At 46.2% G+C, this 26,818-nt stretch overlaps 2 protein-coding genes across 2 annotated transcripts; one reads left to right on the top strand and one right to left on the bottom strand.

Moving 5' to 3' along the window:
* Positions 1-1,376: 1,376 nt before the first annotated feature.
* Positions 1,377-13,996, bottom strand: GID4 (GID complex subunit 4 homolog). Its single transcript, XM_081889392.1, has 6 exons — positions 13,506-13,996; positions 6,425-6,484; positions 6,163-6,270; positions 5,256-5,357; positions 3,620-3,750; positions 1,377-2,529 (listed from the first exon to the last, which is right to left on the bottom strand). The coding sequence occupies exons 1-6, from the start codon at positions 13,698-13,700 to the stop codon at positions 2,466-2,468; spliced, it is 660 nt and encodes a 219-aa protein (XP_081745518.1). The 5' UTR covers positions 13,701-13,996; the 3' UTR covers positions 1,377-2,465.
* A 162-nt stretch (positions 13,997-14,158) lies between these two features.
* Positions 14,159-25,251, top strand: ATPAF2 (ATP synthase mitochondrial F1 complex assembly factor 2). Its single transcript, XM_081889365.1, has 8 exons — positions 14,159-14,816; positions 17,147-17,191; positions 18,080-18,225; positions 19,046-19,143; positions 20,494-20,574; positions 21,343-21,455; positions 23,244-23,359; positions 23,888-25,251. Exons 1-8 carry the CDS (start codon positions 14,684-14,686, stop codon positions 24,023-24,025), a joined length of 870 nt encoding a protein of 289 aa, XP_081745491.1. The 5' UTR covers positions 14,159-14,683; the 3' UTR covers positions 24,026-25,251.
* The last annotated feature ends 1,567 nt before the right edge of the window (positions 25,252-26,818 follow it).

The raw sequence follows: 26,818 nt of genomic DNA, 5'->3' as shown, positions 1-26,818 counted from the left end.
ATTCGTCTCCTTTGAAAGTGAAGAGGAAAACCCCCACTGCCATTCAGATCCACTGGAATACATTTCCAACTTCAGTCTACAGGATCAGCGCCAGCCAAAGCCCATTTGCCACATTTCCTCAAGCTCTTCGTATCTCTCCCATCCCCCTGAAAATAGCAGGCAGCTTCTTAAGACTGCTCTGATTTGCAGGGGAGGGAAGGGAGAAATTGGCCTCTTTGCCATGTTTGTCTCCATGAAAGGGCGTCCTGCGTGGTTAATGTGAGCACTCCCACACACTCCTGTTAAGGCTTCAGTTAGCAAATCTGCCACTGCAATGTACAGTACATGGTTGGGGGGGGGGGGAGAGCAAGCCTGAACTAAGAAAAAAAAATGATTCCACCCTATTCCATTAAGGGGCTTTGCCCGTACATTGTATGCAAAAAATACTCTTTAAAATGCTCAATAACTTGTTTCAGAAGATGCAGGACAAGCAGGGATATGTGTACACTGCTCTAAAAGTATTAGAACTCTGTATCTTGGCAATCTAAATTCTGCACCAAGACAGACAAAGTTCTGCAGTCTGCACAGCAGATGTCAATTGAGCAAGCATGCACACCATTTCTTTTCTTTTGCACAATATATTCTGCCTTTGTTGGCTGAGGAGGAAATAAGGAACTACATATAGCACTACCCCACCACTAGTCCTACCCTAAATCCAACCCTTCCTCCTCTCAACCACTGAAACCTTGTAACCATCCCATATCCCGCACTTTCAAACATATCAAAGCCATGGGGGCTAGAAATTCGCTCTTGAATTACTGAAAGTTGACTTCCACGTGGCTTACAACAATCTGCACTTTCTTCTGTGCTCCCTCATTATTGCAGTGCACACAGAGCCCTGCATGTAGAGAGGAGAGAAATGATCTCTCAGCCCCAAGTGCCATTACTATTTTCTGAAATCCAAGCCACTATGAATGACAGCAATACCACAGGACAAGAGCAGATCCCAAATGGGGCAGCCACTGCAAGCCTTAATTTTGGGCAGACTCCCGGGAAAAGTACCAGTACCTTCCTTGCACACAGACCTGCTTTAAGCTGCCTTGTAAATCCTGCAAGTGCCTACAAAGGCATAAAGGAAAAACTGAAAAGAGCTGGACATTTTTCTGCAAAAGGCTCAGCTGCACAACAGTCTTGATCTACCAAGTGGCAGGGTAGTTGCCTCCGTCTCCTGGGCCAGCCAATGGTACGTATAATCAAGATGATTCTGGGAAAACCCTCTGCAGATAAGTGCCATGTTAAGCAGGCCAGCAACTTGTAGACTCACTCACTCTCACACACACACACGTATTAGCCCACCACAGACACACAAGCCCCACACAAAATTTGGCACACAAGCCTTATGTTTCCGAACATTTTCAAGTCCTTGGAGAGCAGTTTATTTTAATGGAGAGTTAGGAGGTTTTTCCCTGATAGAAATCATAGCAAACATCAAATGTTTCCTGTAGCATGAGAAATGGGAGCATGTGCATGGAGCTGAATATTCACACCACCGCTAAGCGATTACGCTGGGATGAGCGGGTGTCAACACTGCTGGATTGTTGCACAGAGAGATCACCACCATCAACCAACACTGACTTTTCACTGCTTTCACCATGAGGGGGTTCAGGGAAAGCAGCCATGGTAAAAAGGTAATGAGAGACAATTTGCATATACCATTGAGTCTTTTTGAGGGGGGATGGCTCTCTGTCTCTCTTTTTTTGTAAGAAGTCCTTAAAGTTTTTCCTTTAAGATCTGAGACTTTGCATAAGCATCATTACGTTTCCCACTATGATGGCCTGTTAGCCATTCCCCCCTTGGTGCAATCCAAGACAACGGCTTACGCCTCTGTGACTGGCTAGCGTTCCTGAGAGATGCAGCCTTGCTAGCCAACAGGAACGGGCGATTTGCTAGGCCCTCCTCCTCTTGGCCAACTGCTTCCCGTAGTGGATGCCGCAGCTGGGTTTGATGCACACATGAGCCTCACGCAACGCTGAGGCTCGAAAGGAAAGGGCATCTGTGGATGACTTGCTCTTAAGTAGAACCCATGAGCTACAGCAAAGTGCGGAGAGACATAAGCCGGCAGCAGCTTACGTTTCCTCTACTCTAAGGAAATCCAGCTGGGCGCAGCCATTTCCTCCTCCGAAAGGGGCAGAAGAGTTTTCAGTGGTAAAGAGACTAGCTGTGCAATAAGAAAAGTGCATTTGAATGGTAGCTTTAAAACCAGATTAAAGTATCAAGTTTGCCACGCAGCTGGAGGAAGGGCTCCGGCAGCCTCAGGCTTCACATTCACGCTCTCACACCAGTCCGGTAGCCCGACAGGAGAAGAGCCTGGAGTCTCCTGTCCTGACAGGGACATCGCAGTTGTCTTAACAGAGCATGCTCTCTCTCTCGCTCTCTCTCCCCCTGGCCCCACTGGCCATCTCTCGGCGCCACTCTTGGTATCGCTGTCACCGGAATTCGTAAATGGGTGCGCTGTACTCTGGGACATGAGTCAAATTCAGAGACTGATACCTGAGGGGACAAGCAAAGAGGATTTTAATGATATAATCTACCCCTTATTCTGCTTAATGAGGGCAACAGTTTTCAAACTGTAACACTCGGGAACTTGTTGCCACACTGCAGACCCCTGCTCAACTGCCCCAGCACTCTTGCCTAGTTTTAACATCCTGGCTTATTCAGAAGATGGTAACCATGGGTTCCTGGTTTCATTGCTTGCACCATGAAGGAAGGAGCACCAAGTGCAGGCAAGAGGCTCATTCCTATCTCAGCTTCTTAGGCCAATATGGGATTGTCTGAACATGACCAGCGTGTAGATTGCCTTGGCACAGTGTCTTAAGCAGTCCCAGTTCAGCTGAGCAAAGCAGTAAAGTCGCAGTGAGCAACTTTCAGCTGGTGAGTTCCAATTAAGCATGCCAGGCACCCCCACTGGAGAGGTAAACCCACAGGGCCACACTGAAGAGTGCACTCCCAATTCTTCATTTCCAGCACTGGTAGAATCTGTTGCCCTTTTCTCCTCTTGCCTGTTTCATTAAGATCTGCCTTTACTGAGCTGCGTTTCCCAGGAATGCCCTCAGCTGTGCTGGATGGGCATTATAACAAGACCCCATACGCAGATAGACTCTGCATGTGGGCAACCACAAGTAGAAGACATTCTTTATTATTTATTATATTGCTTGTTATACACAGAACCTAGGAGATGCTTCTGACTCCCCTGTTTGTTCAAGAAAGCTGTCTCTCCTTGGCGGAGACGGTTCAGTGGCTGTTGTCTAATGCTTAGGTGTCACATAAAGTGACTCTTTTTGCACTGGGAACAAGAAAGTTTAGGAGGAGGAATTGGACAAAATAGCAGTAAATTGTAAGGAAGATTCAGAGGTCTAAATTGAAATGCACTGTATGTGGTTGTGGAGGCTCCTCATTTGTAGGCTTGCTTGCAATACATGATTCTAGTTGTTTAAGCAAAGCTTTTGTATTGTATTTTATATTGTCTGTGTCATGGCCTTCGGCTACCAGAATAAAGTTATTGAGCTTAGTGCCCTTTTCTCTTGCCCTGCAGAATAAAAGAAAGTCCTCCAGCCAGTGCTCCACAGAGGCAGCCCCTTACCATTCTGAACTCCTGTGATAGTAATAGCCTTCTATAGATGCTGCAGATTTCTGGAAGCATATGTAATAGAACCCAGCAAAGGAAGCACCGCTGATGTCTTTGATGGTGTGATCAGGGACCAGGAACTGTTCCTGCACAAGAGTTAACAAAATTTTGAAAAGCTAGAAGGGAGCTGGGATAGTTTTTTTTCACTGCAGCAAACGTCTGCTGGAAATTTTTCTACAGAAAAATAGAACACCCACCTCCCTGTTACAGCTTTCATTAGGCACCAGCCCCTAGTTAAGTGTTTGCATGCACACACAGCACAGCTCACACTGGGTTTACTAAAGTAAATACATTAAAACATGCTTTCTTTTTCTTCTCTTTGAAATTTAAACAGTGCAAGGGAAGTGAATGCAACTGAGCTGCCAGTAATGAACATATTCATAAATATTCCAATATAAATAATTTCAAAGTAAAGGACAGTTCAAGAAGGATACTGACAAACTGGAACGTGTCCAGAGGAGGGCAACCAAAATGGTCAAAGGCCTGGAAACGATGCCTTATAAGGAACGGCTAAGGGAGCTGGGCATGTTTAGCCTGGAGAAGAGGAGGTTAAGGGGTGATATGATAGCCATGTTCAAATATATAAAAGGATGTCACATAGAGGAGGGAGAAAGGTTGTTTTCTGCTGCTCCAGAGAAGCGGACACGGAGCAATGGATCCAAACTACAAGAAAGAAGATTCCACCTAAACATTAGGAAGAACTTCGTGACAGTAAGAGCTGTTCGACAGTGGAATTTGCTGCCAAGGAGTGTGGTGGAGTCTCCTTCTTTGGAGGTCTTTAAGCAGAGGCTTGACAACCATATGTCAGGAGTGCTCTGATGGTGTTTCCTGCTTGGCAGAGGGTTGGACTCGATGGCCCTTGTGGTCTCTTCCAACTCTATGATTCTATGACATTTAACACACACTAAGTATTACTTTACTATAATTTTTTCATCAAATATTTCTGTTCATCTACTTTTAACTATGTACAAAAAATTGAGATATTGGTACAGCAAGTGAAAGCACAATGTATTTTTGTAGCTTTGTTTACTACACACAAAAAGTCCGGGGAAAATTCTGGGGAAATTTCAGGTTCAAACTCCACAAATTTTCTTCACGGGACACTACAACCTGCAGCCTGACGGCATCAAAGGGGACATAAGAGTGCTAATGCTCTGCTCCTGTTCTCCGCAGTGCTCTGGACTGGGGGCCAAGAGAGAACAAGGACTACACTGGAGGTGCAGGGGGCTTCTTCCTTCCTTGTAAGGTCCTGTGCAGGAAGCCTGACTGTCTAATACAAGCTGATTCCTGTACTGAAAGGGTTGGATTGGATGATCCTCCCTCTCCAACTCTATAATTCTATAATGCATGCTGTCACTGCACACTATACTGAGGAATTTCAGTGATGTTTGCCCTCCCTGCTGGATGTGGAGGAGGAAGGAAACCTTGTGTTATCCTTCCATCCTGCCTGCAGAAACCCAATTAGGCAGCAAGACCAAATAAGATAGATTACCCTACACCTCCTAGGGGTGTGCCTGCGCTAAGTGACAGTTAGACTGTCACACAGGCCCTCTAGCAACACACCCTATGTGAATGCACATGAAGAACTTACCTTCCACCTCATAAAGACAAAGTCATCGTTCTTCAGATCCTCATAATCAAAGTCATCAGAGTTAAATGTTTTTGCGTACTGGTAAAAGGCTGGGAACTTCCCCTAGAAGCAAAAGGGACACACAGTGCTTACAATTCCGGAGGAAATATGTGTTCTGCATGACTCCAGACAAGTTCAAATACCTGCCAAGCTAATCACCACCAGCCAGACCCTGGATGCCACCTACTAAAGGAATCAATTTCCAGAGAAGGATGCCAAAGTTCCCTCTTCCCTGTCCATCCTCTCTATTTGCTGATCATGGCAGAATTGCAATCTTTCCCACAAAACCCAGCCTTCTGCATGCAGCTACAAACTCAGCCTCAGTCACGCCAAACAGCTGGGATGCAGCGACATCACGGCCTTCCTCAAGAAGGCAGCCAGTAAGAACAAAAAATAACACTAAAATAAGAGCTATGTAATTATGTGTCATTTCTTTTAAGAGTTGCTCTTTGTCAATGTCCTTCTGTGTCCAGCTAGCGCACACACATCTGGTAAGAAGCTGTCCAGAACCTGTTGCCAATTCCTACCCTAGAGACCGGAGGCAAAAAACAAACAAACCACCAACCAAAGTCACCAAGAGCAGTTCCTCAGTTGAAGTCCTAATGTACCTAAACTAAGGCTCAACACTGTCCAGATGGGTGTAGTTCTCACTGAGCTGGTAAACCTGTGCTTGAAGTATACCACCTCAGACTACCAGGAACTCTCCCTCTACCCTTAAAACACATTCCTTCTTGTAGAAAGGGAACAAATAAGGGAGAAGACTCCATTAGAACCCTTCTTTCCGGCACCTAGATGGAGGGAATTTGCCAACTACGTGAGCCTGCACCTGCAGCCTGAAGTGGCACATAGCTAGGCCCAAGGAACTCACCCAATGTTTACGATCCACGTCTTCATCTGCGTCCCACTTCCGCGTTAAAAACGGGTGCTTTTTACTAATTATTTCCCCTTCAAAGAAAGTTGTAAGGGTTGGATATTCCTGCAAGTGAACAAAGCAAGAACATGATGAGCACATACAACCCTCCCAGGCAAGTTTCCTTACCTTTGCAAGGAAGTTAGGAGAGGGCTTTGTAAAGGAATGAAACACACAGAACATCAGTTTTGGCCTAAAATACTCTGCCTCAAGCGCATACCTCCGTAAGGCCTTTAATCTTCAAGTATCCACAGAGATAGGAGTTCTCCATGTCCACGTGCTGGAAGAGAAAGCAGAAAACCGCCCATGACTTTGTGACCAGTTAAAGAACAATCATCACACTAACAAACTCAAGTGGTCCTAATGCACCACTTGCTGCTCCTAGTGTCTCGGTGTGAAGACTAATCGGAACTGAGGGAAGGTAATAGGAGTTTCTTTTATCTATGCACCCTATTTCTCACAGTGGCCATCTCCAGAAAGCCCACAAACAGGACTTGCAGGCAACATCCCTCCTCCATTGTTACTCTCCATCAGCTGGTATTCAGAGGTATCCTGCCCCTGCACAGCTCTCATGTCCCACATCTATGAATTTATCTAATTCCAAGCATGTATCCAATTCAAATTTGGGTGATAGGATACAAGTTGCTGGCTGCTCCTACAGAACCACTGGGATCCCCCACTCAAAGGAGCTCTCCAGAACGAGAGAACAGTGAAGTCTCTCAGCCAGTTTTTAAAAGGCAATTTTTGAACAATACTACTTGTTTCCAAGCAACAGCAGGTTTGGATTCATTCTCATTTGCTAGGGAACCATCCCTACAAGAACAGGGATGCCAAGTGTTCTGAATATGAGCATCAGCATTCTAGGTACCCAGGAAATTTCCAGCCCTACTTTGAGATGCCACAGCACTAAAGCCAGTTATCCTGCTTCCCCATGCTCCCTGGCTTTCATTAATCTGGAAAAGGAGATTGGGGTAGAGGACAGTTCTTTGGCTTCCAAGGGAATGGCAGCAGAGTTAGGAAACTGACTCATTCTACTGATTTACAGGCTGCCACGCTGACTACACACAGACTCACTGAGATGGCTCAGGAAAAGGATGAGTCAAGGGAACAGCTTGAGACACTTCACTCTCCTCTCCACTCAGTCTTGCAAGCTTGCAGGTTCTTGCCTTAGAAAGTGTCTATTAACTTGACCCTTCCATTCAGCTTTTTGCTCCTTGTCTCTGCCTCTCAAAATGGACAGGGGGCTGGAACAGACCTCCTGTGATGAAATATTACAATATTTGGAGCTTTTTAGTTTAGAAAAAAAAGTTTGGGTGGACATGATAAAGTAAGGATCATTGCTGTGACGTTTCAGGCATCTCTTTAAGACCTTTTTATGCTGAGAGGTCTATGCAGCTTAACTGTTTTCAAGATGATGAATCATTTTGTATTGTTTTTACAGTATTTTATGTTTTACTTTGCCTATATATGTTGTTGTACATCACCTTGATTTTATATGAGAGGGCAGTTTTTAATTTTTTTAAAAATCAATAAGCCATAGCAGAAACAGAACTGGAAAGTACCAAACATAAAAGCATAATTTGACCTGTCGACAAATATAGCACTGGATGCAATGAAAAACAATGACCAGTGGGTGCTATTAGCAGCGCCTGACCTTAAGACTGTGACATTGTTTGTCTGTGCTTAGCCCCCCACCCCACCCCTTTGAGAGCAGTCTGAAGTCACACTACCACAGCTCTCTAGCTGAAACAATAGTATTGTTTGTCTGGATCTAAGCACTGCTCATGAGACACATACAGTCATACTTCAAACCTTTTGGAGGAAGAGAATGGCACATGTGTAATCTAAGAACAGAAGAACTGAATCTCCTGGATCAGACCAAAGGATCACTAGGCCTAGTATTCCATTTTTAACAGCGGCAAGCCAGAGAACTCTAGGAAACTCACAAGCAGAGTTTGACCATACCCAGTTTGAGCCTGGTGGCTTGTACCAGAGACACAAACTGTGTGGAGTTGTGGATATGTGACAGAAATTCAGAAAGGCCAAAGTAGATTCTTACACAGAATCATTGTGGGTGGTGATACCAGGCCCTAGGAGTAATTTTGTCCTGGCAACATGCTACTGTCCCCTTGATCATTCAACTTCAAAAAAGGAAACTTCCCCAAAATGAGGGGATTGGTAAAAAAAGAAATTGAATGGGAAAGTCAAGAGGGTCAAATTACCCCAAATGTTTGGGAGTTGTTTAAGACCACAACATTAGAAGCTCATCTATACCACAGATCAAGAAATGTATCACCCAGGGCCAAGAGAATGCCTGCGTGTTTAACAAGCAATGCTAAAAAAAGCTAGTAGAGGCAGGAATGTGTCCTTTAGAACATGGAAGTTTTGTTCAAATGAAGAGACTAGAAAGGAATATAAACTTTGGCGAAATAAATACAAGCAGTTAATAAGGGATGCAAAAGAAGAGGAAAGAATTTGAGGAGCACATTCCTATGTAGGTGTTTATAAGATAATGCTAGGTGCCTCTGAGTCAAGATGAGCAAGTGTGTCTTCTACAAAGGTTAAGTCATGTCTCACTAACCTCTTAGAGTTCTTTAAGAGTGTCAACAAGCACACAGATGATCCAGTTGACACTGCAAACTTTCAAAAAGCTTTTGACAAAGTACTTCACAAAAGACACTCGAGCAAGCTTGGCAGGCACTGAATTAGAAGAGAAGAGGTCTTCTTGAGGATGAGTAACTGGTTAAGAAATAGGAATCAGAGAGTAGGAATAAATGGATAGATCTCCTAATGGGGTATATATAACTTGGAGTCCCTCAAGGATTGCTGTTGGGACCTGTGATTTTTAATTTGTTCAGGAAAAAATCTAGAGTAAGAAGTGAGTTTGCAGATGACACCAAATTGTCTGTGGTGGTTAAAACAAGAAGGAATTGCAGATAACTCCAATAGGATATTTCCAAACTGAATGAATGGGCAGTAAAACAGTAAAAAGCAATTCCATGTAAAAAAAGCAAATTGGAGCAAAAATCCCTTCATTTGACATATAATGCCAGTGCCACTATGCAAATATATGATGATGCAGCCATACTTGGAATACTGTGTACAGTTCTGGTCATCTCACCTCAAGAAGGATATTGTAGAACTGGAAAAGGTTCAGAAATGGACAACCAAAATGATCAAGGGGATGGAGTGACCCCCTTCTGAGGAATGGTTCCAACACTAAGGGTCTTTAGTTCTGAGAAAAGGTGATTAAGAAGAGACATGACAGAAGTGTATAAAATTATGCATGGCATTGAGAAATTAGATAGAGGTAATGCTAACACCCAGGAATATCCAAGAAAGCCGAATGTTGGGAGATTCAGGACAGACAAAAGGATGTAATTTTTCCACATAGTAAACTATGAAATTCACTCACACAAAGGCAGTGAGGGCCACATTGTGGATGGTTTTAAAAGAGGATTAGACAAATTAATGAAGCATAAGTCTATCAGTGGTACTAGACACAAAGGCCGGGTTTTGCCTCCACTGTTGAAGGCAGTATTTCTCTGAACATCAGCTGTTAGGAATCACAGGCAGGGACAGGGGTGTTACACTCAATTCCTGCTTTCAGACTTCCCATGGAGATTTGGTTGGTCACTGTGAGAGCAGGATGCCGGACTAGGTGGGCTACTGGCCTGATCTTATTATTTGGGAAGGTGGGAAATAAAACAAAAGCCACTCTCATAAATACTCATTTACACACCACTTTTGAGCATTCAAAGTGATTACTGTGAATTAATTACGACCACAACCAGAAATTATAGGTCAGGATCATCCCCATTTTTGCAGGTGACAACACTGGAAGCTGTCTAATGCAGAGTCAGACCATTAATTAACAATGTGTTATATATATATATACTGGCTTCGATTCTCCAGGATTTCAAACAGGGATCTTTCCCTATAAAGAAGTTCCCAGGATGAATCTGGGGTCTCTTCCATGCAGAACATAGCTTTATTACAGGCAGCCCCCCATTTACGCGGGGGCTGTGTTCCAAGGCTCTGTGTGCGTCAGTGAAATCATGTATAACTGGAACCCCCTGAAAAAGTATGCAAATGCCCAGCCCTTTTAGTGACGTTTCAGTGACAACTTTACGATGTGTCTGGATGACTTTGGGTTTGGTGCGATGAACATATACACAGGTCACACACATATTGAACATGTGTAAATGGGGGGCTGCCTGTACTGTGCTATGGCCCACACACTAGAAAGATTTAATTCCTCATGGAACATATGGAAGTCAGATCATTGGTCCACATCCACTGAGCTCAGCAATACCTGCACTGATTGGGTGTGGCTCTCTAGGATTTCAGACAGGGGGTTTTCACAGCCCTACCTAGAGATGCTGGTATTGAATCTGGGTGCCTTTACACATAGAACATGTGCCCTGCCGCTTAGCTGCAGGCTCAGAGAGAACCAGCTCTCGCTTACCACCACCTAGTGAGCATATAGAAAGAACCGGATGCAAGGCAAAAGATTTGTAGCTCACAGTGTATGTAGCCTTATACACGTCTACTCAAAAGTTAAGTTCCACTGACTTCATTGGAACCCAAAGGTGACATGTGGCAGTATGTGGATGGGTGCCAGTGAGTATAGCCTAAAGTGAGAATGGGTAAGGGCTATTCACACATCTTGTCACTGGAGAAACGGAGAGCTTACTTATTTTATTTCAACAATTTATATACTGCTTAATACCACGATCTCCAGGTGAGGTACAAGGTTACCAAAAAGAGAGAGAACAGAATAGAGATAAAATTAACTATTAAAACTCCAAGCCATGGAGGACTGCTAGCAGTGGCTTCCTTGAAGAATGCATTTATTCGGCGGTGCTTTAGATATCCTGAGTTAAATGTGTAACGGGTACCCTAGTATCACTTCCAGCCCCATTACTCTTTCAACTACTTCCTCACCCAGTTTACCTCTTGAAGTACCAAGTGACAAAGACATTTTCAAGCTCCCTGAGATTAATTAATCTCAAATTCAGTGAGAGGGAGAAGACTGCCCCTCTACCCATCCTAGTAGCAGCAAAATACTGTAGAATTTCCAGAAGAAAGACATAGGGCTGACACACCTTTCTTTAAAAACCTGGTCTGCAACTGTATGCTTGGGAGCAAGCACTCCCACTGAGACATGTTCCTGAGCAAGCCTGTCTGTGAAGGATGGCAGCCCACCTCCTAAGATCAGAGGGAGAGGCTCTGTATCTCATGCAGCGAGGGCAGGAGAGAGTACAGCTGGGTGCGGCCACAAGAAGGGTCCTTCAGTGGCTACACCCAAATTATGGGGCAATTCATCTTGCAAAGTGTGTCCGCCCTCCTTTCCTGTTTTTGTCAGCCACTGAAGACATTTTTATTCTGACAGGATTTTATTTTATGAAGCTTTAGGATTTTTTAAACTGTTGACCCTGTCTTTGGGGGATTTTTTAAAAAAACAAAATCAAAACATGTTGCAAGCCACCCTGAATGGAAGATAACTGGAAGCCTTATAGGCAAGTTAGTTGGGAACACAATGTTCTTGCTAGCATATGAAGCTATATTATATTATTATTATATGTATGTGGGTAATTGTCTTTTGTAAGCTGCTGGGGGGTAGGGGCTTTGCCCTGAAAAATGGCATATAAATACAATAAATAGTGGTGTGTGCATTTGTACTACATGGGCAGAATAAAAATAAAATGCTTTAATAAAACTGAAAAATAAACCACCACCACACCAGCAGAGCTGCTGTGGTGAGAGGGAGGTTTCATTCTTTCAGATGTGGCAGAGGGCAGTAGGTGCATCACAGCTGCGCTAGTGACATGTGAGCAGCCCTCCTGAATCAGACCAAAGTTGCATTGTATCTGGCTCCTGTTTCTCAAAGTGACCTACCAGATGCCTCTGGGAAGCCCACAAGAATGAGCACAACTGTACACTCTCCCCAATCATGTTCCTCAGCACTCTGAACTTAATGACACATCTCTTCTGATACCGGAGATAGTACACAGTCATAAGCAATAGCCACTGACAGCCTTAACCTCCACCAACTTATCCAGTCCGCTGTGTGACCAAGTCCTTCCTTTCATTTCTCCTGAATCTTCAAACATTCCATTCCAACGGAGGACTGCACTCAGTTCCAACATCACGGGAGAAACGTATTTCTATTTAGCACTCAGCTTTGCTTCTGCCTCTGTGAAGAAGCTATTCCAGGCAATGAGAGCAGAAAAGCTGCTCATGAAGAAATCTGTTAGAGGCAGCTGAGCTCGATAAAACGCAAGCCATGCAAAGTGACAAAAAGGGAGAAAATCTCAAAACCTGGATGCATCAGGCCAGTGGCCCATCTAGTCCAGCATCCTATTCTCGCAGTAGCTAAGCAGAAGTCTATAAGAAGCCTGCAAGGAGAGCCTAAATGCCGGAGCACTCTCCCCATCGGCGATTCCCAGCCACTCGTACTGAGACACACTGCCTCCAACAGCAGAGGCAGAACATTTTGGACAATGCCCATTGACAAGCCTTATCCTCCTTCCTAAGTGCACCTAGCCTCCTTTCAAATGCCACCCAGGCTGTCAGCTGTCAAGGCAACCTGTGGCAGTGAGTTCACCAGCTAAACTCTACGGCTCCTGCTGCATGAAGAAACCCTTCCTCCCATCTGCCACAAGCCATCCATTTGAAGAAGCCGGTTGCCAAGTCCTAAGAATGCCAAGAAGAGCCTGCAGCGCAGCTAGTCCACAGCGCCCTGTCCTCGTACAGAAGAAGAGCCAGAGGCACACCAAGTCTTCAGCATCCCGTGCGCCAAGTAGATGCCCATTACAGGGAAGACTGCAAGCAGGACCCCAGCGCAAGAGCCCCTCCTGCAGCTGGTATTGGCAAGCATTTGCTACCACGGATAGCCAGGGTGGCTAGCAGTCACCACTGGCTCCTCTCCTGGGTGAATCTGCCCGACCCTCTTTCGAAGCCAGAGAAGGGAAGCAGGTGCAGGGCCCGAGACTACTATGGCAGGGCTGTCAACTTGAAAAAATATATAAATGGGGTTCCCCCTCCCAGGTATGCCTTGCCCCACATAACCCATCTCACACACACACCATTTGAATGAATTTCGGGGGGCTTAGCTCCCTCAACTCTTAGGTGGGGGGGGCGAAGGGACCTCGGCCCCCTCGGCATTCTCCTCAAACAACCACACAGGGCGGCCTGGTGGCTGCCACTGCCTCCTGAGGCAGGGAGTTCCGCAGTCCTAGTGTGTGGGTGGGTGGGGGAGGGAGAGAGGTGGGTGGGGTTTGGGCGGCGCTGCTGACCTGGACGACCACCTCCACCTCGTAGGCGTTGCCCTTGGAGCGCTGCTGCCCGCGGAACTTGGCGCCGCTGTAGAGGCGGCTGGTGCTGACGCCGGGCTGCGCCGTGTTGATGGGCGGCGGCGGCTCGAGGCGGGCGGCGGACGAGGCTCCTCCCGGGGCCTCCGGAGGGCAGCGGCAGGCGCTCCGCACCGGCATCTCGGGCGGGTCCCCCGGCGCCAGCGCGGCGCGGGCAGCGAGCACCGTCCTCGCCTTCCTCCCCTCGCCCGGCCGGCCTGCCTCCGACGCGGCTCGGCCTGCCTCGGCCTCTTTCTGTTTTCCCCTCACAGCCCTTTCCTCCCCCTCAGCGGCGTCGCCGCCGCCGCCTCCTCTTCCTCCCGCCGCTCATGATTGGCCCGCCGTGCGGCGGCGCTCGAACCCCATTGGGTGTCCGGCGTCACGTGGGGGTAGGAGGGCGGGGGAGGGAAAGGGATTTTTTTTTTTTAAGGAAGGCAAGACGCCGCCGGGCTTTTCTCTTTCCACTCCCTCGGTCGCTCCTCGCTCGCTCCGCCGCGTCGCGGGGAGACGGCGCGGCGCAGGGGACAAAACGCGTTTGTGATGCTGATTGGCCGCGTCTGGTAGCTCCTCCCGGTCGCTCCCCCCATGACGTAGAAAGATGGCGGCGCCCATGAGCGTGGGTGAATAAGGAGGTGGGCGGGCGAGCAAAAAAAGGAAGATTTTGAGGGTGGAAAGGAAGAGGGTTTTTAAAATTATTGTTATTTTAACCTTTATTGAGTTGGCTTCGGGGGCTTCTCATTTCTACTGCCTAGGGAAATCTCACTATAATTCCTTTGGAGCCAAGAGAGGGTCTACATTAGGGGCTGTCCTTGGGTCCCACGACATAAATTTCCCCTAGCGCAGCCTGCTGCCGAGACCTCCTTTTATCCCCTCCCTTTTAAAAACACCCCCCACACACACACAATACCCTCCAGGCCTCTTCCCATGTTTAGAGAGCCTAGCTCTAGTTTGCTGTGTCCTTAAAATATACGTTTATAAACTTAGGTCAGCTTTTTATGATGATACCTGTATCCATAACACATAAGGAAAGGCGGAGCTGAATCGCTCGTGGTTACTTGGTCCCTTTCTTTGCCCTCATTGCCCCAAATTATTATTATTATTTATTAAATTTACCAAATACCAGAATGTGGTGGGGTAGTTTACAGCGCCTGTCATCAAGACACTCCCTTGTGGCCGGGCGTCTCCGGCCATCTGTCTTCGTTCGTGGTCCAGTGTTATTGCAAGTGGAGTCAAGACGGCCGTACACACCGCAGGCAGGTAAGAATTAAGGTTGCAGGCTGATCCTGGGTTTGCTGTGGTTGGGATTCCTACTTTTTGATAGCTAGGATTGGAATGCAGGAAACGCAGCATTGAGACAGCGCATTGTTACATGTAGCTCAGTGCCATTTATGGTGCCTGGCAGCTGCTAACAATAAAGTATTTCAGTTGGGTCTTTCTTAATTTTATCTGGAGTTGCTGGGAATTCAAAATGGAATGAGATTTTGCATCTAAAGTATGGCATGTGTTCTACCTCAGAGCTATAGCCTTTCTTAAATTAGGAACAGGTAATGTTTTTGGGCCAAGGGCTACATGGTCTCCTTGGTCAGTTCCCTCAGACCTGTATGCCAGAAGTAGGGGTGGCCAGAAGAGGCTGCATGCAAACAAACTGCTAACCCATGCAGAAGTCTACTTTATGTGCCATGCCTATATTAATTCTTTTTTCTTATCACTGCTACTGAAGATTGGTGGGGGAGAAAATTTTGCGGGGGGTGGGGGCTGCAACAGAACCTCAGATGGGAATTTATCTACCCCAGCCTTAAATATTTCCCCACCCCCACCCCCTGAAAAAAGTGTAGTTTTCAGGTGTCATTTTCTCACAGTAGCAAACAGAATGTTTCTAGGATGCCCACAAGTTGGTCATAAAATAGATCATAAAGATAATAGGCTTCCCTCACTGTTGCTGTTTTAACTGCTACCATTCACCAAGTTGCCTTAGAACCAGCAGATTTCATTCTGGCACCACACATTCTACACATATCCATTGATAGATGTATCTGTTGTGATAAAGCCGAGTGTGCAGTGGCTTGCATGTGTGATCTGATCTGGTTTTAAGCCTTTCACAGAATCTTAAGAGTTGATAAAGTCTTAGGACTTGGATGGTTTTTTGATCTCCCTTCACACTGATGACAATTATCCTGCTGTATTGATCATCAAGACAGAGCCATGCTACTTATAAGTTTGGTTTCTCTGTTCTGTGAAGGCTTAAATGTATCCTCCTTGATAACAAATGATGTCTTTAGAAGACTTTAGAAGAACTCAGCATGTTCTTTCTACAAACAAGTAACAGCAGCTTACTATCAGTGTTTGAGATGCAGAAGTTCTTTTTTCTTTCTTTTGCAGCTAGAGGGAGCTCTCTTTCAATCTGATGGCATCTAACATCTGCAGGCAGTGCATTCTGGGAGATGTAATTCACTGAGAAAATGGGCTGGACAAAGTCATTAAAATGATGTTGGTTGGCAGCTGATAGGCAGAAAGTCAAAGGAAAGAGTGGCAGCTCCTCTGGGGTGCTTGGCTCCACTCTCTTACATTTTAGACAGTGAGCTACACCATGTACTGTATGTAAAATACATTGACCATTTATTACAGTATCTTATCCCAAAGGATGTTTTCCAAGAGATACATTTAAAATTAGTGATTCTTGAACTACCTGCACTCCCTTTTCTTTTATCTGTGGTACTTCACTGCCTCTGTAAAACATACTGGCACATATAAATTCATATTAAAAATTAGATTGCTAGCAGTTAAGCAATGGATGAAAAGAATAAAAACCTAACTTTGTAAAGATCATCATAGATAGCCATGGTGTAAGGGAGGGTCAAGCATTCCAGAGCACTGACTGTTGTGTATCTTTGAACAGAAAGATTCATATTGATTCAGTAATTGCAGGAGTGGGGAAAGAAACCAATACAATGTAAAGAAAAAACATAAGAAGAATGTGCTGGATGAGGCCAACAGCCCACATAGTCCAGCATCCTGTTCTCACAGTGGCCAATCAGATGCCTGTGGGAAACCCTCAAGCATGATCTGATCCCAAGAGCACTTTTTCCTCCTATGTTCTCAAGCAGTATTCAAAAGCATTACTACCCCCGGGCCTTCTTGATTTCAGTGGATCTAGACATATCTACCGTATTTTTCGCCCCATAGAACACACTTTCCCCCCTCCAAAAATGAAGGGGAAATGTGTGTGCGTCCTATGGGGCGAATGCAGGCTTTCACTGACCCCTCTCGCTCTCCAGGCTTCAGGAAGCTATCCGCAAGCCTGGGGAGTCCGCAGGAGTTCCCACACGGCTCCCACGGCTTGCGGATAGCAGCCTGTTCTGGGGGCTGGGGTCGGGGAAAGCTCGGGCTTCCCCTGCCCCAGCCCCGCGCCTGGGGGGACGGAAATATTATTTTTTCTTTATTCCCCCCCCCAAAAAAAAACTAGGTGCGCCCTATGGGCCAGTGCGTCCTATAGGGCGAAAAATACGGTACATTTGTCTGGATTGTGAACATTGGATATGTACATATTTTATTTATTTCTTAAACAGAGATATGTATTTTTCTTGCAGAAAGGAAAAGGTTCTACCAGAATGTCAGCATCTCCCAAGGTGAAGGTGAGCACCTCTGTGTACTGTAGTTTGTCTGTCGTGCAGATGTTTGGAACAGGCTCATCTGGACTTCTTCTCCATCCCAGCTCAAGGTTATGTTAAGGTGAAAGGCAGAGACTTTGCCAAGGTGAACTTTGTAGTGGAACAAAGCCTTCCATGCTGGCTCCTGTGTGTTGCAAAAGATTCTAATGCACCTAGAAGAGGGATATTGCAACACATTCAGGAAAAGTTTTACTCAGGCTTTGGCAAATCTTTGGTGGAAGAGAGTTCTGTTTGTGAGGTGGCTGTAGAAAACTTTGATACCTTCATATGTGGCTCCAATGTCAGGATGTTTTCGCTGCAGTTGAAAGCACACATGTTTACACTGGTATTTCTCTGACCGTTCATATAATTTTGCTGTCACTGTTTGACCTTGTTTTATTGAAACATTTTATTGAAACAGTACCACCTTGGTACTGTTTGCTGAAATTGAAGGGTGGGGGGGAAAGTGTTTAGTTATTGTTAAGAAAGCTATTTTCTGGTTTTCAGTGATAGGGTATGAGTGGGACAGTGTTTCTCAAACTAGGGTCCCCAACTTGTTGAACTACAACTCCCATCATCCCTGGCTAGCATGACCAGTCGTCTGGGATGATGGGAGTGGTAGTCCAACAACAGCTGGGGACCCAAGTTTGAGAAACACTGGAGTAAGAACTTCCATCATGGCACCATTCAAGAATTTAATATTGGATGCAGAATTCGTCACTTTGAGACTCTCAGCTTCTCAAATAAATGAAACCCATCACAAGCCACTGGTCCTTAAAACTGCAAAGAGTGACTGGACAGTGTGAAGATAGTGTCCAGCAGAATCTCAAAAGTTGCAGGCTTAGTGGGTTTGTCTTAACCTTTCTTCTTCAGGTGGCTTTGAAATCAACTTGGACCACCGAAAACTGAAAACCCCCCAGGCCAAGCTCTTCACGGTGCCAAGCAAGACTCTGGCTCTGGCTGTGGCGACCGAATGGGACTCTCAGCGGGACACCATCAAGTTCTACACAATGCACCTGGTGTGTGAAGGAGAGGGTGGGACATGTGAACAAACAAATGGAAGATTGAGATTGCAGTCAATCTGTTCTCTTTGAGTTATTAGGCAGAGCAGGATGTGCACCGCGTGGCTAATGTAGGCTAATGTTTGACTGAACTGTATAAATCAGATTGCCGGTGGGAGATACAGTTTTGAGTACTCCACTCAACTATGCATGCATGTTGTGCTTTGTGTTTTTTAAGACCCTACAAAGTGGCATGTTGGGATAGATGGCCCATCCAGCTCCATATTGTGCTATTTTTCTGTGTTTCACCTTTTGCAACCTGCTGCCCTCCAGATATTTTGAACTACAGTGGTACCTCGGTTTAAGAACAGCCCTGTTTATGAACTATTCGGTTTACAAACTCCGCAAAACCAGAAGTAGTCTCCTGGTTTGCGAAATTTGCCTCGGTCTAACAACGGAATCCGAACGGTGGAGGGGAACTCATTAGGGAAAGCGCGCCTTGGTTTAAGAGTGGTTTCAGTTTAAGAATGGACTTTAGGAACAGATTAAGTTTGTAAACCAAGGTACCACGCTATAGCTTTCATCAGCCTCTACCAAAATTGTTGTGCTGCCTGGAGCTAATGGGAATTGTGGTCCAAAACAGAAAGGTACCAGGTTTGAGAATGCGGCTGTTGCAAGGACTTCTGTACAGGGAGTTATGACTGTATTGATAGAAGCTGTTTTACATCTTCAGAGCTTGTGGGGAGACTTAGATGGGGAATTGGCTGGTTCATTGCTTCCGCTGTGTCACTCTGCTAGTCTAGCTCTCGATTTCTATAGCTTCTTTCTTCCCTTTCAGACAACCTTGTGCAACACAGCTTTGGACAACCCGTCACAGCGAAGCAAAGATCAGCTCATCAAGGCAGCTGTGAAATTCTTGGAGACGGACACAGTTTGGTAGAAATGCATTCTGGGAAGGGGCTCCCTTAGAAGCTTGTTCTTAAAAAATTATCTGATCAGGAAAACCAGTGTTACTGCAGTCACTGTGTAGTGGGTATGAATGAAAAATCCACTGCCACATTGAAGTAGAACCTGAAGTTCTTCTAGTGCAGATAAGGCCTCATTTATTGAATTCTACCTCATTGTTATAATCTCCTTAAGATTGGCTGACCATTTTAGGTCGAGGCGTCTCATCACCCCATTGCATCCCAGATGTGATCACTCTAGTGGTGGCATGTTCACATGCGCAAGTGTGCAAGCACACCAGAGGGTATCTGCTCTCCTCAGTTATCTCCCGCTTGGACTACTGCAATGCACTCTACGTGGGGCTACCTTTGAAGGTGGCTCGGAAACTGCAACTATTCCAAAATGCGGCAGCTAAACTGGTGACTGGGAGTGGTCGCTGAGACCATAAAACACCAGTCCTGAGAGATCTGTATTGGCTCCCAGTATGTTTCCAAGCACAATTCAAAGTGTTGGTGCTGACCTTTAAAGCCCTAAACAGCCTTGGTCCTGTATGCCTGAAGGAGCATCTCCACCCCCATAGTCCAACCCGGACACTGAGGTCCAGCTCCGAGGGCCTTCTGGCGGTTCCCTCACTGCAAGAAGTAAGGAAGCAGACAGAGGGCCTTATTGGTGCTGGCGCCCGCCCTGTGGAACGCCCTCCCATCGGATGTCAAGGAAATAAACAACCATCTGACATTTAGAAGACATCTGAAGGCAGCCCTGTTTAGGGAAGTTTTTAATGACTAATGTTTTAATGTATTTTTAACCTTCTGTTGGAAGCCGGATGGGCGGCGTAGAAATAATAAATTATTATTTTTACTCCGCTGAGCCATGTAGAGCAGCAGAGAAGCGGGACGGATACTTTTCTCCCCATCATGAGGTGGAAAATTGTACTCTCTGTCCTTCAAATCAGTCTGAAGAGCAGATAGTGACTATCTTATCCATCACAAAGCTAGGCTGGAAGGCTGCTCTCCATCAGCCGAGCCCCACAATGTTGTTACCCACCATCAGCTTGGCTTGGCTGGCAGGGGGAAGGGAATTATTGGAGAACTTGAGAGAGACACCCCACACTTGCTTTTACTCAGGAAGGTCCATGAGTAACAGTACCATGCCACAGTTGGGACAGCATAGTCAACTTGAAAATTTTAGAGGGCATTTGTGTGCGTGATAAAATTGGGATCCACAGTTTCAGGAATTGGAAAAGCAGGATTGAATCTTGGGAGGTGCAAGCTTAGCTGCGTGGAACCTAATCCTGTTGTTCTTGATGGTCCTTTTTTATGCTTTGCTTCCATGGTATTCCAGCTACCGGGTGGAAGAGCCGCCTGCCTTGGTGGAACTGCAGAAGAATGAATGGGATCCCATAATCGAGTGGGCAGAGAAAAGGTAAGTGCAAGCAAGGAGTCAGTGCCAGGGGAGTGCTGATGATGCACAGAAACGCCCTTGTCCCCAGAGGATGCTTGTGGCTCAGGGCACGAAAGTGTTGGTTGGGGAGCCATTTAGATTTCTTAGGCCCATTTTTGAGCCTTCCTAGGGAAGACAGGTGGAGAGGAGAAAGGAATTCAACACTCTTGGCTGCCAACTGCCTCCTCCAAAGGTATGTTGAAGGACTATCACTTTCTAAACTTCTGTTAGCTAGATCAGTATTGTTTTTGTGTGTGTCCTAGATTAAAACTAGAGATGCATTTGCTCTTACAATGGCAACAGGCTTATTTTTTAGAGGGTTCGTTTCTACCCATCCCCAAGTTTCCTGTATGAGTACCTAATCTTGAGTGCTCACAAAAAATCTATATAAACACAGAGACTTTGCATAGGCTGCATGTGGCTTTGGAGGGATGTGTTTGAGGTTCTTGGATGTGACAGGATTCCTTTGTATATCTATCTCAACTTTTTACAAATGTGTCTATGGTGACTTCTATCTATCTATCTATCTATCTATCATCTATCTATCTATCTATCTATCTATCTATCTATCTATCTATCTATCTATAATGAAATACAGAGCCCCCTCCAAATAAATAAATAAAAATCAGCCTAGCAACAAAATTGACCAGAATCTCAGAGGCCAAAAAACAGCCAGAGATACTTTTCTCAATGAAGACATTCTGGGGTCGCTCAAGAGTGTGGCCTATCTAAGCTCTTCTCTGCTTGCAGGTACAATGTTGTGATTGGCTCATCAACAAGCATCATGGGTCCCAGCATCCCGCAAAGCACAAAGGACACCTTTGTCAGCCACCTGGCATCTTATAACAGCTGGGCCCTTCAAGGTAAAAGGAGGGCTGTGTCTGCTGTCAGTCCTACGCCATACCCTGCACCTGCTGGTTTTCTGCTTTAGCTAGAAATGTAGTTTGAGGTTAAGAATTCTTTGGTTCTTATCCCACCATGTGAGATCAAGCGGGGGAGGCATACTGGGGGACCTTTCTGCATTTTTAAGAGACAGAGACTTAATTTTTTTTTAAGAAGAGCCCTGCAGGATATGATTCAGCATCCTGCTTCCCGCAGTGGCCAATTAGTGGCCTCTGAGAAGCCCACAAACCAGATGTAGAGACAACAGCCCCCTCCTGTTTATCCCCAGCAATGAGTATTCAGGGATAGACTGCCTCTGAATATGGAAGTTGCATTTAGATGGCTGTGGACAGGCCTCCTCTTCCTTCTCCATGTCCAATCTGATGTGAGCACAACAGTAAAAAAGCGGGATACGAATCTAAACAAAGTAATTGTTATTTTGAAGCTGTTTAAGCAGGGCCGTCTTAAGCATATCTGGCACCTAGGTGCAAAGATCCCTCCGGCGTGGCCGCCCCCCAGTTTCCCAGAGTTGTCAACCTTTTCCCAAGCCTCTGCGAGAATCGCTTTCCTCCCGTGGAGGAAGCTGCACGCCCACCAGTCATATGGTTGATGGGGCACAGCTAGTGGGCGTGCAGGGAAAGGGGAGGCTGCCGGCAAACCCACGCAGCTCCCCCACTCACTGGAGCGCCCCTGAGAGGCCAGCGCCCTGGCGCAGCACGCCAGTAAGCCTAATAGGAAAGACGGCTCTGTGTTTAAGCAGCAGTGGCCCTCAGCATGTTTTGTGGAAGCAAATTCCATAGATTAAATTATGTGTCCCGTGAATAAACTTTCTCTTGTCTGGTCCTGAATCTACAACCCTCAATTTTAATCCTGGTACAGTGGTACTTCTGGTTACGTACTTAATTTGTTCCAGAGGTCCGTTCTCAACCTGAAACTGTTCTTAACCTGAAGCACCACTTTAGCTAATGGGGCCTCCCGCTGCTGCTGTGCCGCCGCTGTGTGATTTCTGTTCTCATCCTGAAGCAAAGTTCTTAACCCGAGGTACTATTTCTGAGTTAGCGGAGTCTGTAACCTGAAGCGTATGTAACCTGAAGTGTATGTTACCCAAGGTACCACTGTATTACGAGGGAAGCAGAAAAAAATATACCGTATTTTTTCGTGTATAACATGCCCCGCTGCATAAGACGCCCCCTAATTTTGGGGACTCAAAATTAAGAAAATGGGGGGAGATTGCCCAGAGTTATAGAGTTTTTTGAGAGTTGTAGAGTCTGTCCCCCGCTGGCAGAAGCCACCAAACACACCACCCTATTGACGCAGCGACAGCCAATCAACACCAGCCCTTGCCACAGCCACCAATAACACGCCAAAATAGCCGCGGACAAACTCCGACTTGTGGCAGCAACCAATCCCACGTCCTCCCTATGCACTAACCCCAAATTTTAAACATAATATTTTAATAAAAAACCCTCGTCTTATACATGGAAAATACGGTATCTTTTTTCAGGTAGTACAGCATGTTAACAAAATGTCTGCTGTGCCCATTTGAGCCACCTTTGTTTTCCTACATGGTCTCCAATAAAGGAAAGAGAGAAACCTGAATGCTACGGCCTAATAGGTCCTATTTTCTTACGCAGGAATAATGGGGCATTAGGTGTCTCCTCACCTTTTCTTGACTGCTCTTCTTGTTGCCCGAGATTGATTTGCACAAGAAAATGACAGGTTTCCTTCCCTCTTTCTTTCTGGTTTGGGGCGTTTCCCCCTCTTGCTAGGCATAGAATACATGATCACCCAGCTGAAGTCTCTGGTTCTCTCGATGAGTCTGCTCGACAAACACCTGACGGTTGAGCAAGCTGTCCTACTGTCTCGTCTAGAGGAAGAATACCAGGTAAACCTCCTTGTGACGGAGATCTGGGGCTTTGGGGCCAAGTTAATTTAGGGACCGTCCGCTCCCATTATGCGCTTGCCTGCCAGATAAGACCTGCCTGTGGCTCTGAAAAAATGTTTATGACACTGATGGATTCAGTTTTATATCACACCTTTTAACAAAAGCAGCTAAGGTGACTTTTCTAAAAATAAATACCTAATGAAATAAAGGCCCTCCCCCAATAAAATCAGTGTTGCAACAAAACCGAGCACAGCAATAGATCCCAGAGGCTAAAAACAGCAGAAGTTACATAATAAATCAAGGTATTCTGGATTTGCTCAAGAGCGTGGCAAATCTTTTTTAAAGAAATAATAGTAAGATTTTATGAAAGCTTTTTCATAATACAGTAAGATAAAATAAACTAATAAAAACAAAAACAGCAAGAGGGAGAAATAAAAAAGAGAGACGTGTGGCAAATCTTTGCCTCCAGCTATGGTGTTGTGATCTATTTCCAGTGAGGGTCTGATTATTCTTCTCATCTTCCTTCAGATCCAGTACTGGGGGAACATTGAGTGGGCCCACGACTATGACATGTACGAACTTCGGGCCCGCACGGCTGCTGCTGCCCTTTTTGTTCAGCTTTGCTTAGAGAATTCCACGGTCAAGCACAAGCTGCTGCAGGACTGAGACTCTGGGGCGGACAAGGAATGGGCGCCGGTGGCACTGGGCAGACCTGTAGAACATCCAGGACCGACTGAGTGGCGGGTGGAGAAGAGAGGGAGCTGGTGTTGGTGGGGTGATGGAATCGCACTACTCGTCCAAGGCTGACCTGGTGATAGCAGTGATGCTGATGGGCCTTGGAGCTTAGACTGACTGGGTGTGGCGATTCTCCGGGAACGAGGGGGCAGGAATGCCTGGCATCCGTTTCCTTCTGTTCATCCTGAACCTAGCCCTTGGCACATCCAAACAGACTTCCCTTCCTCATACTACACACCCTGTCCTCCAACCCTTCTAGGCTGAGATTCCTGGCCTTCTGCCAGGACCCCCAAGTTGTGAATTCCCAGGAGGAAATCCGTTCATTCCTGGAAGTGACAGGCACCATCCAGCTGCGGCTATTTTGTACCATTGTGGCTCCTATTCTCCTTGATTCCCTGGCTTATCAACAGCAGCCCAGTTTGAGTTTTCCAGCAGGATGCACATTTTCCACGGGGAGGCAAGCCTCTCGAGCACAGCTGCTGCGGGGTGTTCATTTCGGCTGGGCTGATGCTGCCCACCACCCAACTTGATTGGAATCTGGACCAGTCAGTGGTGGGCAGTGTGGCGCAGCCTCACCTCTTACCCAAGGTGGTCGCTCGCTAGGGGCTCCTGGCAAATCAAGAGAGAGCAGTCAATCCCTTTGCTTCTCTCCAAACGAGAATGGCTTACCCTGTGGGCATCAGTGCTCCACTGTTTGGAATTAAGTGGGGTCTTGGGAGCCTCCGTTGCACAAGGGGCGAAGATGTGAAAGTGCTGCTGGGTACTTTGGGCAGCATGGAGGGGCGTAGGCACCTATTTGACCTCTCAGCAGGCGAATCACGGCTGCTTTTATAGCAAAGGTGGTATGATGTTAATCTGGTGCATTTGCGCTGTCCGCCCTCCTCGCTGCCTCTCCCCTCTCCTTGCATTAAGCTGCAGCAGCAAGTTATCTGCAGTTGGAGGTGGCTGGAACCTAGGCCAAAACCAGAGTTAAGCCTCACTATATTCCCCTAACCATTGCATGTCCTCCCATAGTTTCATAGAAGGCCTCTGTGTCTCCAAGGAAGCCAGAGCCTGCTATGGCGGTTGTTTTCACCCCTTTGTGTACCCAGCAGAGAAAAATTCATTCTTCTCCCCTCCCTTACAATTTGATTAAATATTCCTGTTTGGTGCCTCTACATGCAGTATGGATTTGTGTGTGTGTGTGTGTCCGTGTGTGCATTTGTTTGTTTAAAACGAGTTGGTTTCAGTGCCAGAGCTCTCTGGCCCAAACATTTGCTTTGCAGTTGCTCCAAGTTCAGCTAAAGTGAAAAGATTTTGGGTTGCAGAGCTGGATCCCTGGAGAGCTAATCTGGGTAAAGACCATTCTAGGCAAAGCTGGTCTGAACCTGATTTTTAGGCTTAGGTTGACCTATAAGAGAATGTAGTGAGAGAGCAGGACTATGTGGATGGGGCCGGCCAAGGCAGCCTAGCATCACTGCTGGGGTCAAGACCCTGTAGGTTCTGGCCCTTCTCAGACCTGGGGGCTATCAGCTTTGTCCACTGGTTGATGGATGCACCTGCCTTTAGGAAAACAGGAATGGGAATTTTACAGAAATAATGGCAAAGTCCAAGCACATGACTACGAGGATGATACGATTTTTAAGGAGAAAGTCCAAGGTCCCCCCTAAAAAAATGGGGCTGTGATTCTGCCCAGCTGTTCTGCAGTCTGCTTCTTCATTGGGGAGGGAATTCTGAGCTTTTCAGGAGACACAGTGGTACTCCTTGTTGGCTGTCAACCACATGAAAAGTTAGAAGCACTCCACACCCCTATAAATCGGCCTGGGTTAAAAATAGCTGCAGCCACCCTTTATTTCCTTTGTTGGTGTGGAAAGGAAAATTGTGATTCTTTGCCTGTTACAATCATGGCACAGGTGCAAGGCTGGAAAATTTAAATAGGAACAAACCTTAACTAACAAGAGTACTAAATCATCTCTGGAAATGCCTTGCACTCGGTTTTAAGATGTGAGCTGTTTTGTGGGGGTCATGTGTGGTACCTTGGCCAGCTCCCTCCTTCTCCCGAGGGCTCCTCCATCTTGAAACAAACTTCCTTGCACACAGAAAGCTAGCATGTCAAGGAAAAGTCTTGGCCAGTAGCCTGACATATCCATTTTCTCTGTTCATGGAGGGGAACTTTGGCCACCTGAAGCAGCCTCCTTCATATTGTTTCCTGGTCTTATTACCTATTTTGTCTGCTGGTTATCTGCCTTCTGAAGGTGGAGAATGTCCTTTTTGGAGCCTAGATTTGGTCCCACTTAACAACTGAGCATCTTATGGAGAGAGATTCTGCTCAGGGATGGGCTTGGAGCCCCAGGAAGGCTCTCCCTTTGTATACATTATGCAAGAGTACACTGAACACGCTTCCTAAACCATAGCATGCACGCTAATCCTGATTTTCCCTTGAGATGCCCAGCTGCCAAAGGAGTGTCAATGTGTTCCAGGTCATCCTTTCACTCCAAATGAAGTGCCAGTAAGGCTCAGTGGGCTGGCACAGGCCCCCCACATAGGCCCAAGAACCGTATCTGGAAATGTGCTGCCCTGGGGAGAGGCTCTTCTGCGCAGTGCAGATGTTCTGCTCTCTCTGAGTAGACCCTCTTCCCTCTTCCTTGGGCCTTTCATCACTGGCCAGTCACTTGCCCCTTCTCTATGGGTTCCATTCATGCTATGAAATGAGGGTTCAATCAATGTCAGAGCCAACCAATTTTT

Source organism: Podarcis melisellensis (genome assembly GCF_964234715.1).
Source record: "Podarcis melisellensis genome assembly, chromosome: 14".
NCBI lineage: Eukaryota > Metazoa > Chordata > Lepidosauria > Squamata > Lacertidae > Podarcis > Podarcis melisellensis.
Note: the sequence above shows the minus strand (reverse complement) of the source record. Positions and strands in the feature narration are given on the sequence as shown.